The sequence below is a fragment of the Gossypium hirsutum genome, chromosome A06 (assembly GCF_007990345.1).
Source record: "Gossypium hirsutum isolate 1008001.06 chromosome A06, Gossypium_hirsutum_v2.1, whole genome shotgun sequence".
Taxonomy (NCBI): Eukaryota; Viridiplantae; Streptophyta; class Magnoliopsida; order Malvales; family Malvaceae; genus Gossypium; species Gossypium hirsutum.
The window spans coordinates 123,704,144-123,717,063 of record NC_053429.1 but is presented as its reverse complement, the minus strand read 5'-3'; the positions used below and the strand labels follow the sequence as shown (position 1 = coordinate 123,717,063).

Sequence of the window (12,920 nt, the reverse complement as noted above, 5' to 3'; positions counted from 1 at the left end):
TTTTTCTTCTTACCATTTACGTAGATTTGTGCTCTTTGTCTGTTGCTATTCTTGGTAAGTTCATTTTCGGTAAACTCTCTGAGTTCGGTTTTGCAATTTCTGAAATATTTTATTGTTGTCCTTTTTGCCAAGAAATTAGTTTCAAGATTAACGATGGGATTTTTTATTTGCGTGTTTGATTGTTGTCTTTAGGAGGAAGTTTCGACAACGACAGTACCTCTAATGTTCGTAATTCATGAATTTCGTTTGGGTGCGAAGGTAATAGTTATGTTGAATTGGGATTTTGTGTCGAAATGTGTCAACATCGCGTTAAACTTAGTAACCGTGATGATCTATCGTTAATTGGTTATTGACTATCCGTTTTAGACTTTGGAGATTCTCTATGTAGGCCCAAAATTTTCCCATCCCAGACTACTAGGAGCCCAATAAAAGCAGACCCAAACCCAAAAAATAAAACCTTACCCCAAACCCTAAATACCGATTTACAAACGGCCAATTGGCCCACAAACACAACATATTTTCGGCAAGGAAAACCCTAGCAGCCCTTTTGTGTCGTTTCAGTGAACCGAAGCAGTCCCTCCTCCGCACATCACTCGCCTCCTCCGTGTTGTACGCCACTCCACCTCCACGTCAGAGGCGTACTCACCTACGAACCTGCAAACAAGTAACAAACGGTTGTAAATATCGGCTATAAAGCCAAATCAAAGCAAGTGTAAAAGGGGACCTTTTTTTTTTTTTACAATTTGAATACAAAAGAGACACAAAATCAAACACAAATAGAGATCAAAAGCAACAGTATTTGTTAAAGGTGATTTTCACTGGATTTTCCTTCCTTCGTTTTTCTTTCAGTTTTTTATTTTCATTTTGTTATACGAAATAGAGAATGGAAGAAAGGAACGTTTACCTGGCCCTTCCTGTTCGTGGTCGGAGTTCTCCTCCATTGGCAAAATTGGCCATCGTTCGCGCGCTGTCGGCCACCGTATGGTGGTGGTTTGGTGGCTGCACATTTCTGGGTTGGAACCTTAACAGAGAAGGTTAAAAACTTTGGGTTTTCAAAAAAGGGTTTTTAAAGGTTTTAAAAAAAGAAATAAAAGTGAATGTGATATTTATTTTTTATTTTGTTTTCAAAAGCAGTGTATGGGAAAGGGGAAAAACAGTCCGTGCATTGAATATAGGTTGAAACTGCGCATATTCCCCTTAAATAGGCAATTTGCGCGTCCAGTCCTTCCCATTTGCGTTAGTTTTAAATTAGGCCCTATTTATATTTTATTTGTTTTATTAAATTGCCCCTGTAATTTATGCGTTATTGCGATTCGGTCCGCGCCCAGGTGCTGCGTTTTGGGGACTCTGGACATTTGCATTTTTAGTCCCTGTTTGTTTGTGCATATTGTATTAGGTCCTCCATGTTGCTAAACAATTTTATTTGTTTACAAATTATTCTTTTGATTTTAACTTTCTTTTCAATTAAGTTTTAATTCATATTTTATTTTTTTGTACTATTCATCTTTTTCATATATTATTTTATCCTGTTTTAATTAATTATATTTTGGTTAAGGTTTTATTTCCCTTTTTGTATATATATATATATTTTTTAAAGCGTTTTATTTTACAATTTATTTATTTTAAAATCCTCTTATATATATATATCTTCATTTTTATATGATATTTAATTTAATACTATTGAATATACATATAAATGACTTATTCTTTTTACTTTAAGTACACACTGTTGATTTCATATTATTTTATCTAAATATTTTTCTTTTAAATCTATTTATATATATATATTCCCTTTCCTTTTAAATTTATTTATGTATAAGTTAGTTTTCTTTTAAGAATCCTATTTTAAATGGTATATTTTATTTATTTTAAAAAACTTTAGTATCTTTGTATATACATTATTTACATTTTTTATTATTATTTGCATGTATATATATAATTAGTCAAATTAATTTGTTTTATTTGAAATTAAGTTATGTACTATTTATTTTGAATTTCTTCTTACATACCACACATTTAAATAATCGTTCATATATTATCAGTTTTCATGAATATATAAATTATTTCGAGTTCTAGAATGTGTTATTTCTTTGTATATTTTTTAGAAGTTGCTAAATTGTTTTGTGCTATATTGATTTCTAGTTTTCATGTGGTTTTGTGTATTGTGTGTCATTTTTGGTTTTTTCATATTTTATTCACATTTTATTGTTTCATGCATAAAATTATGTTTTATCTCGTCATTGCATCATGATTATAATTCCCATATTCACTCAATATCGGTTGTCCTTTATCTCCAAACAAATCAAACAAGAATATCTTAACTCGGCTTTTATCATTGTCAACTCGAACCCTCTCAACTTAAGGAATTATTTTGTGTTTGGAGGTTTGAGAAATTGTGCCCAATCGTGCTGGGTTTCGATTTTTCGTTCAACTAAAATATGGAATATCCTTTGGAAATTTCATCCATGTTTTGTTAAAATTAAAACGAGGCAATATTTCGTATTTGGGAAGTTCGAGAGATCGTGCCCAATCGTGCTGGGTTTCGATTTTTCATTCGACTAAAATGCGAAGTATCCTTTTAAAATTTCATCCATGTTTTCTTAAGCTGAGACGAGGCAATATTTCGTGTTTGGAAGTTTGAGAGATAGTGCCCAATCGTGCTGGGTATCGATTTTCTTTCATTCGACTAAGATACGGAATATCCTTTTGAAATTTCATCTGTGTTTTCTCAAACTAGAACAAGGCAACGTTTTGTGTTTGGAAGTTTGAGGGATCGTGCCCAATCGTGCTGGGTTGCAATTTTTCATTTGACTAAAGTATGAAATACCCTTTTGAAATTTCATCCATATTTTCCTAAAATTAAAATGAGACAATATTTCGTATTTGGAAATTCGATAAATCGTGCCCAATAGTGCTGGGTTTCAATTTATCGTTTGGGCCGAATAGCCAAATATCCTTCTTAAAGGTTTTAAGTGCATGTGTTTTGGAAATCCTGAGATGATATTGTGTCGAGGGTTCGAAATATTGTATCCAATCGTGCTGGACGTAATGTTTTATTCCTTCTAAGTGAGAGAATTTCAATATCCAATTCAAGTTATCCAAACGTTTTTAAAGATTGTATTTTAAAATCTTTTCAAATTTTCAACATTAGGACGTTAATCGATCAATACAGTACCAATTTTGGGCGTTGCGAGGGTGCTAATCCTTCCTCGAGCGTAACCGACTCCCGAATCCGTCTTCTAGTTTTTCGTAGACCAAAAACGTTGTTTTAATAAACTAAAATGTTTTATTAAAATGATCGACCACAGGGTGAACCGATCACACCTAAACAAAAAGGATTGGTGGCGACTCCATTTTCGTTTTAAAGTCGATCCCCGTTTTCCAAAATAAAAAATGGTTTCGACACTCTACATTTTTACCGCTTCAAAATCTCTTCAGGTGCGTACCAAAAGTTCCTGCTGTTGCAAATTTTAAACGCCAAAAATATGGCTATCCATGCCACACGGCCATGTGGCAGGCTGTGTAACACACTGTTCATCGAATTCAAGCCACACGGGCATGTGTTCAGGCCGTGTGTGGCTATGTTAGTGCAGAGTTCACATGGCCAAGGACACGAGAGTGTGTTTAGGCCGTGTAACTCACTGAGTACAAGATAAGGATCACACAGGCCAGAGACACGAGCGTGTGTCTAGGTCTTGTGTGGCTATGTTAGTACAGAGTTCACACGGCCAAGGATACGGGCATGTGTCCAAGCCGTGTGACTCATTGTTTATGATTTAGGACCACACAGGCAAATGATAGAGACATGTGTCAGGTTGTGTGCGCCCGTGTTCCAAGCCGTGTAGCGTGTAGATAAATCTTAAACTTGTCTTTGAAGCCGTAAGTGTCTTCTAACACAAAAGTTAGTCTCCATAATGTATTTATGATCAGAATTAGATTGTATGAGTATTATCTGATGCTTGAGACTGAGATATGAATTATATAAATGTATATGTAATGTGATGACTGTTAATGATATTGCTCTGCATTACCTACCTATTAATTGAATCAAAATAACCGTACATATGTTGTCGACATCTAAAATCTGCATTTGCATTGGTTGGGAATTATATGAAGGAGGAAGTAATCTGTTATGATTCAGTGGCTCATTCATGATTTATATGTGAACCTGACGTTTTGTCGCTATTTGATCTGGCAGCTAGTCTGCATCTCAGTAAATGTGTCGTACTGACACTATATGGTGTGTAGGGTTGGATGGGTATTAAATGCCCTAAACGGTGCATTGGGATGGCCAAAGATGGTGTGTAGCGGATGGGTAGGAATAACTGCATGTGTTTCTTATCTGTTTTATATCTGAACTGGAATTGTTTCTATCATATAGCTGATATGTTAAATCTGTCCTGAATGTTTTATGATTCCGAATGAAACTTGGGGTTTGAGAACTATTTTTATAATCGTGCTTTAGTTAAATTTATTTCTGTTATGCACTGGGTTCACAACTCATTTCGTTGTTGATTAAATTTCAAGTGGTTCACAGACTTGAACTAGTCGATGTTGAGGGAGCTCGGTCAATCCACTTTATCCTTCCTTTTGGTTATATTATTAGTAATTTCAGTTTTCTTTAGTAATACGTCATTTTAGGAGGGTTGAATGGTTGGTTGATTGCTATGATTGTTATAATATGTTAAATGTTTTTATATATTTGCATTTATAAATGTGAGTGTCTAGTATCGACAATGTAACTCTTTGGACTTCGTCTAGAAATCTAAGTCAGGTTTAGGGTTTTACATGTTATATATATATTATTTTTTTATAACATCCACATTTTTTAATTATTTTATATATTTTTATCACATCTTAAAGTCTTCCATATTTTACATAAGTCTTGTTTGGCAATGGATTCATAGCTAATTGCAATGACTAGTTTGATCAATTGATTCTATTAATTGATTTGACCAAATGATTATATTAACTGTTTATTTAAAAATTGTTTGGTAAAACTTAGCTGATAGCTGAAAGCTAATATATGTAAAATGATAAATAAGGACATGCCACATTTTATTGTTAAGTATATATTTGTTTATAATACTTTAGTCTTTATTAGGTGAAATTATTGAAATAAAACACTATTAGCAAGGAATTAAAACATCCATTATGGAATTTAAAAATTTAATTAAACAAATTTCTTAAGTTCTTTATTTGTAAATATTAACATTGTGGAAATTGATATATATATATATATTAATAGTGTATCAATATAATTGTACATAGTGGCAAATAGAGTAATTTTTTTAGCAAAAATTGTCAAATATGTCATTCCTAATTAGTTATGAAAAAATTGCCCATTTGAGCATTTTCTATTTTGGAGGTTTTAGCTCAATAAGCTATTACAAAGATTCATTTACCAAACATTACAATTAGAGGATTTGACTATCCAATACTCTATTTGTGCCCAAATCAACTAAAAAAGACCTAAAACCATGTTTACTAAACACTCCATAATTCATTATACTATTTTAATATTAATTTTATTAAGTTTAAATTTCATCACTATATTAAATATATTAATAATAAATAGGGTAAACTACAACAGTAGTCATTTTTGCTTGCCTTAAATTACATTTAAGTCACTTATGTTTGAAATATTACGTTTTAGTTACTTACATTATCTTTTTTTACGAAGTGATCACTCTACTGTTAAGCTCCGTTACCTCCCTAACAGCGGTCCTACGTGGCAGTGCAAATGGGTTTTAAATGCCAACATGGATGCAGGGGCGAAACTAGGGGGCTAGCAGGGTTCCCGCCCCCCCCAAATTGGAAAAATTTTCATTTAGGCCCTTTGAAATTTTTAAAAATTTAAATTAGTAAAGGTAAAATTGCACTTTGGCCTCCTAAAAATGATAAAAATTAGATTTAATCCTTTAAAAATTATAAAGATAGAGGCTATTAAAATAGTAAAATTTCATTTTTACTATCGTAAAAAATTACAATTTAATTTCGGCCTCCCCAGAAAATTTTCTGGCTTCGCCCCTGCTTGGATGTCTTACGTGGCAGTGCAAATTAAATTTATTTAATTAAAAACCTATTTTTATCCTAATAACTAGACATCCAAGTTGACATTTAAAACTTATTTAGACTACTATGTAGGACCGTCGTCAGGGAGGTAATGGAGTTTAATAGTAGAGTGACCACTTTGTAACAAAACGATAACATAAGTGACTAAAATGTAACATTTCAAACATAAATGACTAAAATGTTATCTAAGACAAATAAAAGTGACTATTTTTGTAGTTTATCCTAATAAATACGATGCTTAAAATTAGAGGTGTGCATGGGCCGGGTTTGGGCAAAAATATAGGCTTGAAAAATCGGCTTGCGCAAAAAGATAAAGCCCGTTTAAAAAATGGGTCGGGCCTCGGGTAAGGCATTTTTGGCCCGGGACCGGCCCGGCCCGGCCCAGCTTGAATTCACTAAATGACAAAAAAATCTATTTTTTAATATTATTTTCTTATTATTTTCTCCCTATTTTGCTACTATTTTACTATTATGTTGCTACTATTTTGTTGTTATTGTTTGGATATTGTATAAAACTTATTTTATTGTTAATTTTTTTTATTATTTTAAAGACATTTGCTAATTTTGTTATTATTTTAGAGGGATTTGTTTGTTAAGTTACATTTATTTTAGTGTTATTTAAGTATACATATTTTTTAAAATTTATTTTCAATTTGTTAAGAAATATTTATTTTGATGTTTTTAGTATTTTTGATAGTTTATATATATTTTAAAATTATATAAAAATAATATAAAAATTAATATAGGCGGACTAGGTTGAACTCGGATTTTAATATTTTTATTCGAGCTGAGTTTGGACAAAATTTTAGGCCCATTTTTCGGGCCAGACCGGGCCTAAAAAACGAGTCTAAATTTTTAATTAGGCCTGACCCGAACCCGGCCCGGCCATGCCTGCTTAAAATTTAATATATTTTTTTTCCTCTTATAAATTAAGCCAATTGGCATTTAGAAAACCCATCTATTCCCCGCACAAAATTTCATTTTTAGAGCGGCAAAGGGTAAGGGAAGCTTCCTGCATTCGCGTTGGACTTATCAGTCACAATAGCATTAAAGGAATTTTCAGTTTCGTAGTCAAAAGATAAAGAAATTTGTGAAATTATCAAATTATTTCCGATTTCTGATTTGGGAATTTCTTGTTTTTGATTTCTTATTGTGAATCAGAGATGGGTTTAGGCTTATCAGTCTTATTAGCTATAAAGGCAACGGCATGGATGTTATTATATCTCTTCTTCAGTAGATTTGGGTTCACAGTGTTGGCAATACCATTGTTGTATGCATCATTGATTTCATGGCTTGTTTCAATTGCTTCTCACCCTTCAATCGACCTTCCCATGCTTTTGGGCAAAAACCCAGATGGGACTTTCCCAATTTTGTCCACTATCATGTTCTCCCCATATCTGTATTTTGCTAGAGCTTTTTCAATGGTGAGAAGGTTCCTTAGTGGTGAAGAACCTTACTCTCAAATATGTGAGGGTTTATATGTTGGTGGTTGGCCTGCTTCACCTCGTTTATTGCCGCCTGGTAACCCTGCCATTATTGATTGCACATCTGAATTCCCAAGAATAAAGGAGTTCAAGGGTCATTCATATTTATGTGTTCCTACTTGGGACATAAGGGCACCTCAGCCAGGCCAGATAGAATCAGCTGTGAAGTGGGCATGTCGAAAGAGAGCTCGAAATCAGCCTGTTTACGTCCACTGTGCTTATGGTATGTTCTGAAAACTGAATCAACGCTGTTTATTTTCATTTATTTCGGCTCAGTTTGCTTGCTTTAACATGGAGTTTTGTTTTCTTATTACTAGTAAGTTGACTATAATTATTGTTTTCTATTTAAAAAAAAAAATACATGTTCGTCTAGGTGAGTATGGTTCGATGTGGTTGCATACTAGTATTAAAGCTTAAACTTTTACCTATGGTAACATTGCTATTACTAGTAAGTGGAGTAGTATTATTGTTTTTGATTACTAGTTTAAATATGGCTTCTTGATTTATGTTTCATATGCTTGCATTGTATGCTCATCTAGGTGAGTATGGTTAAATGTAGTCTCATACTTGTATTAAAGCTTAAGCTTGTACCTATGATTACATTATTCTTACTGGTAAGTAAAGTCTTATTATTGTTTTTGATTGCTAGCTTAAATACCAATCTTGATTTATGTTTCAAGTGCTTGCTTTGTGTGTTCATGTTGGTGAGTATGATTTGCAGTATCCAATCTGAAGAGGCCACTGGATCCTTGTTCAATTGGTTTGACTGGCCGGTCCGGTCTGGTTTTCTATTCATTGCATTTGTATGATAGATTTAACCTGCTCAATCATCAATTCAGCTTCAGGAGGCCTACTTCCACCAATTCATTTTGTTCAGTAAAATTTATTGTTCACTTGGATGTATTTAATCCTGTTAATCTTCTTTTATTGTGGTATTGTACCAGTTTAGCTAGTTAATACACTATTCCACATATATGATGGGCTGATTGCATTAAACAGGTTTATATTCTTGGTTGAATGTGATGAAAGCTGGAGGGCTTGCAGGCATTTTAGGATAGAATTCAACGACTTTTTTTATCTCTACCTCTTAGTGTATATATTAATGGACAAACATTTTCCATACAACAAATTAGGCTGAGCCGGAGGTAAAACAAGTTTATCTCAACCTTTCCAATTTGAATAGAAGTGTAGAGATTAGTCCCGAGTCTTTAGTAGCTGAAACATGAAGGTATAATCTGATTATCATTTAAAAGTGATTCAATAGTGGGATTGTAAATTAGGTTATGTTAGAACTTTCTCCATAGCCACTTATAAAAATTGATCCCAACCTGCAGCTGTCGTCTTCTCATTCATTACCTTTTTCCCTTTTTTCTTTTTCCTGCCGATATATAAATTGATTTCATTTTGAGGTGCCTCTACTATTTCCATTAACTCTACGATGCTTGGACTTGAGTGTGAGTGTCGGGTACAAGCATGTGTCCCGCACAGGTATGGTCTATTTTTTCCATTTATTTTGAAAGTCCTTGGAGAGTCATATCAAATACCTGTGTCTGAAAATGTGTAGGACATGAGCATTTCCGAAAGAAAGAAAAAGAAAAAAGGAAGGCATCGTGAATTTTCTTGCATTAGAGAAATAAATGCGCATCTTTAGTGAGGATTTTATTAATTTGAAATGCTCCAATGTTATTTGGTTTTAGTTAGTGTATCACATATGAGTATGTATCTGATAGACTATATTCATTTTAAAAAAAAAGTTATTTCATGTTCTTAGAGGATTCTTGGAGGGTCATTTCTCTATACCAATGTCCATATTTGTGTCAGACATGGCTACTTCAAATAAAATGAAGAGTCAGAGAAACATAGTTGAAATGTGCATGATATTTTGTAACTTATTTAAGTACGACTATTTGCAAGATTTGGGGGACTTGCACTTATATTTTTTATATACTTGCTTTTGCTTAAATGTATTTGGATTCTCAACTTTTAGTGCATTTAGTGTTTCTTTGAGTTAATTTCTTTAGTGTTTCTTTGAGCTAATTTCTACGAACTTAAAATGGGACACTAAGCCACAATCAGCCATGAATCTTAAGTATAGTTGTTGCAGGATACTTAAGTATAGTTGTTGCAGGATATTTGAGATTTGAAATGCTTCATTGTTTATATGATTCACGTACTGATATTAGATATTCTTAACTTACTTTGCTAGTGAAAGTTCATACAGAAGTCAGAACATATTTTAATTATTCGTCCTTCTAGGCCATGGTCGAAGTGTTGCTGTGATGTGTGCATTACTAGTGGCTTTAGGCGTTGTGGAAAACTGGAAAGCCGCTGAAAAATACATACGAGAAAGGCGGCCTTGTATTAAAATGAACTCTCTCCACTACAAAGCTTTAGAAGAATGGTCTAGTTCTAGACTATCTTCTCCTAAGAGAAATGAAGAACTGGATGTAAATTCAGTTAGTCAGTCAAACTCCTCTGGTAACACAAAGGCTTCAATGGTGGAAAACAAAATTGATTGATTTTTTTGGAAGTAGTCTTGGTCATTATTTCCTAATTTACATTGTCAATGGTTGTAGTTTGTACTCGTCCTTGTTATGTGCTGCTTAAAGCTCCCATGGATATGGTATATTCTAATGATATGATATTCTTAAGCTATGTTATTTTGGCTTGGGTACGATTGTATGTAACACCTCTTAATCTTAAACCGTCGTCGAAACATGGTTACGAGGTATTACTGAACATATCGGACAATTTATAAATAATTCTTAAATAAATAACAAACATATTATAATATAATCATAAGTTCATATAAATTTTTTTTTTGCTAAATGACTTCATTTATTTTTTATTTTTTTTAAAAAAATTAATATAATCCCTTTATAAATATTTAGCGTTCCTTGCAAATTTCAAATAGCAACCAAACTAATTCTAGTATTTCAATCAATGCATTTATATACTCAAATATACTTAAATCATACTTGACATATTAACTTAACAACTTAAAGGAAGAAAACATCACCAAAATTTTGATGTTGGACTCGGGATTGTTCGGATGCTGGACCGAGACACTGGACTCCTATCAACCTGTGCACGGAAACAACCATACGCTGAGTATTCTTTACTCAATGGTATTACCATAATTCAAATTATAATAGCAATAAAGAATTATAATTACCAAGCATGTAACTATCCAATTTCTCAAATATCAATTCATTCTTAAACTTTCATTAAATAACAATAACAATACAATTTTTAGCTATTCTTCAATTTCCATCACATATCACATGTAACAATTTCAATCACCACATAAACATTAAGTTAATGCCTTTCATTTTCAAACTCAATTTCAATACATAATTCAACTTTCTCATTTCTTTCAATATTTTCAATAATATAATAAATCAATTTATTTTAAATTTTCTCATTTTAGTTGTTCACCCTATTAACAAACCCAAACTTTGACGGATACACGGATTCCAACCCAAACACACCAGTACGACACATTGTGCCTAAAACGGTACATAGTACCTGATCAGTATACGACACATAAGTGCCTGAAACGACACACAAGGTGCCTGATACGACACACGAGGTGCTTTAATTACGATACATATGCCTGATCAGCAAAACCAATAAATCTCGTACTCTTCCAAATCCTATGGCATGCCAATTATATCCGACTCAGCCCGACTAGTTAATAGGGTATTCCATATTACTTTTCAATTTCAATTTCATTCTCAATTTAATTACAACTCAATTCAATATACTTTTCCATTTCAATCCACATACAATTCAATTTCAATACATATTCATCATTCAACTCAATTTTCATTCAATTCAATAATAACACTTACCTTATAATTTACTTACCATATAAATAGATTAATTTAACATTTAATAAATAAATAAATAATTTGAATTACAGTAATACAAACCCGAATTTCGCAGTTACTCCTCGACGACCTTCTCCTTCCCTTTTTGTGCCGATACCTCGAACTCTTTATTAGTTACGAAAATTAAATAATTATGCTATTAATTACAACACTAATTTTATAATAATAATTGAATTTCTATTCAATTTCTTCCTTATTCTCAATTTGATTCTAACTAAGTTCACTTACTTTCCTAACTCAATTTATACTTTATTTCTATTCAAATTTTGACCAAACTCAAATTTAACTATTAAATTTTCAGCATAAATCCCTAATTTCTAATTTTTCTCAATTTAGTCCCTACAACACAAAACTTATAGTTTCTTTTGCAATTTAATCCCTTTATCAATAACTTGAAATTCATTCAATTAAATCCCTAATTCAACAATTTGTCCAACATGAACCATGCTTAAAAACCTATAAATTTCCAAAACCTAAACTTATTTTCAACAAATCTTTGTTTTAAAGCTTCTAAATCATCAAAATTAAATAAAAAGGGCTTAATTGACTTACCAATCAAAGCTTTAAACCTTAAACCCTTAGTTTTTCCTTTTTCTTTTCTTTCCTTCTTTTTCCTGCTTGTTTCGAATGCCTCTGCTTCTTTCTTCTTTTTATTTCTTTTTGGTTTATTTACTTTATGTTATAATAATATAATATATAATAATTATTTAATAAAAAATATATTTTAGCTTAAATTATAAGTAATTATATATTTATTTTACATTTATACTAATAATTTTATTACAATTTTTATTATTTAATTTGTTTATCAAATAAAAATATTATTGTAACACCCCAAACCCAGCCCAGACGTTATGGCCGGATCCGACATGCCACATCGAAGCGTTCAAAACATTTTATATTGTTGATTCAGAAAAAACCTACTTAGTGTTTTAAAAGATAATTTCATTATAGGTTAAAGTGAATGGAAGCTGTGCACCAGGTAGGAAACCGGAAAAGAGGAGGAGAGTCTATCGGACTACTTAAGTACCAAGCTTCCTTCGGATCCAATCCTAGATATGCACACCACCATTGCCACACCTTAACGTCATGTATATTTCTAGGAAACCGATTTGATTAAGTCATTTTTAGGAAAAGTGATTAATTTTGGAAAATACTTTCATTGCGGAAGCTTTGCTTGTTGTCGTGTTATTTTGAAATCAATTGTTGTTTTTTTCTTTTTGAAAATGCGCCCTAAAGCTATCCAATTTCAACAGTTAAAATAAGTAATACTTATCTTAGTAATACATATTAAAACCATCAAAAATAATTAAGCGGCCTTATTACATTTAAAAAACCCAAACCTCAACGTAAATAATAGGATGTCCAGTTCACCAGAAGAAAACTAAACTTTCAGAACGGGTGGCCACTCCGAATTTCCTCACAGCTCCAAGCCCACTATGGTTGGAGATTTCCTGCGTGGATGAAA

The 12,920-nt window shown here is 32.3% G+C and overlaps 1 protein-coding gene and 1 long non-coding RNA gene across 4 annotated transcripts; one reads left to right on the top strand and one right to left on the bottom strand.

Moving 5' to 3' along the window:
• Positions 1–214: 214 nt before the first annotated feature.
• LOC107955344 (uncharacterized) lies at positions 215–1,355 on the bottom strand. The gene is made up of 2 exons (XR_001699937.2): positions 905–1,355; positions 215–654 (listed from the first exon to the last, which is right to left on the bottom strand). It is a non-coding gene; the product is annotated as an uncharacterized lncRNA (long non-coding RNA).
• Positions 1,356–7,006: 5,651 nt separating this feature from the next.
• On the top strand, positions 7,007–10,214 carry LOC107955345 (uncharacterized protein YnbD). 3 transcript variants are annotated; one of them, XM_041116178.1, is made up of 3 exons: positions 7,011–7,073; positions 7,237–7,782; positions 9,816–10,214. In XM_041116178.1, exons 2-3 carry the CDS (start codon positions 7,239–7,241, stop codon positions 10,076–10,078), a joined length of 807 nt encoding a protein of 268 aa, XP_040972112.1. In that variant the 5' UTR covers positions 7,011–7,073; positions 7,237–7,238; the 3' UTR covers positions 10,079–10,214. The 3 variants fall into 3 exon arrangements, with proteins under 3 accessions (XP_040972111.1, XP_040972112.1, XP_040972113.1); XM_041116177.1 differs by having other exon boundaries at positions 7,007–7,782; XM_041116179.1 differs by having other exon boundaries at positions 7,029–7,782; positions 8,281–10,214.
• Positions 10,215–12,920: the final 2,706 nt, after the last annotated feature.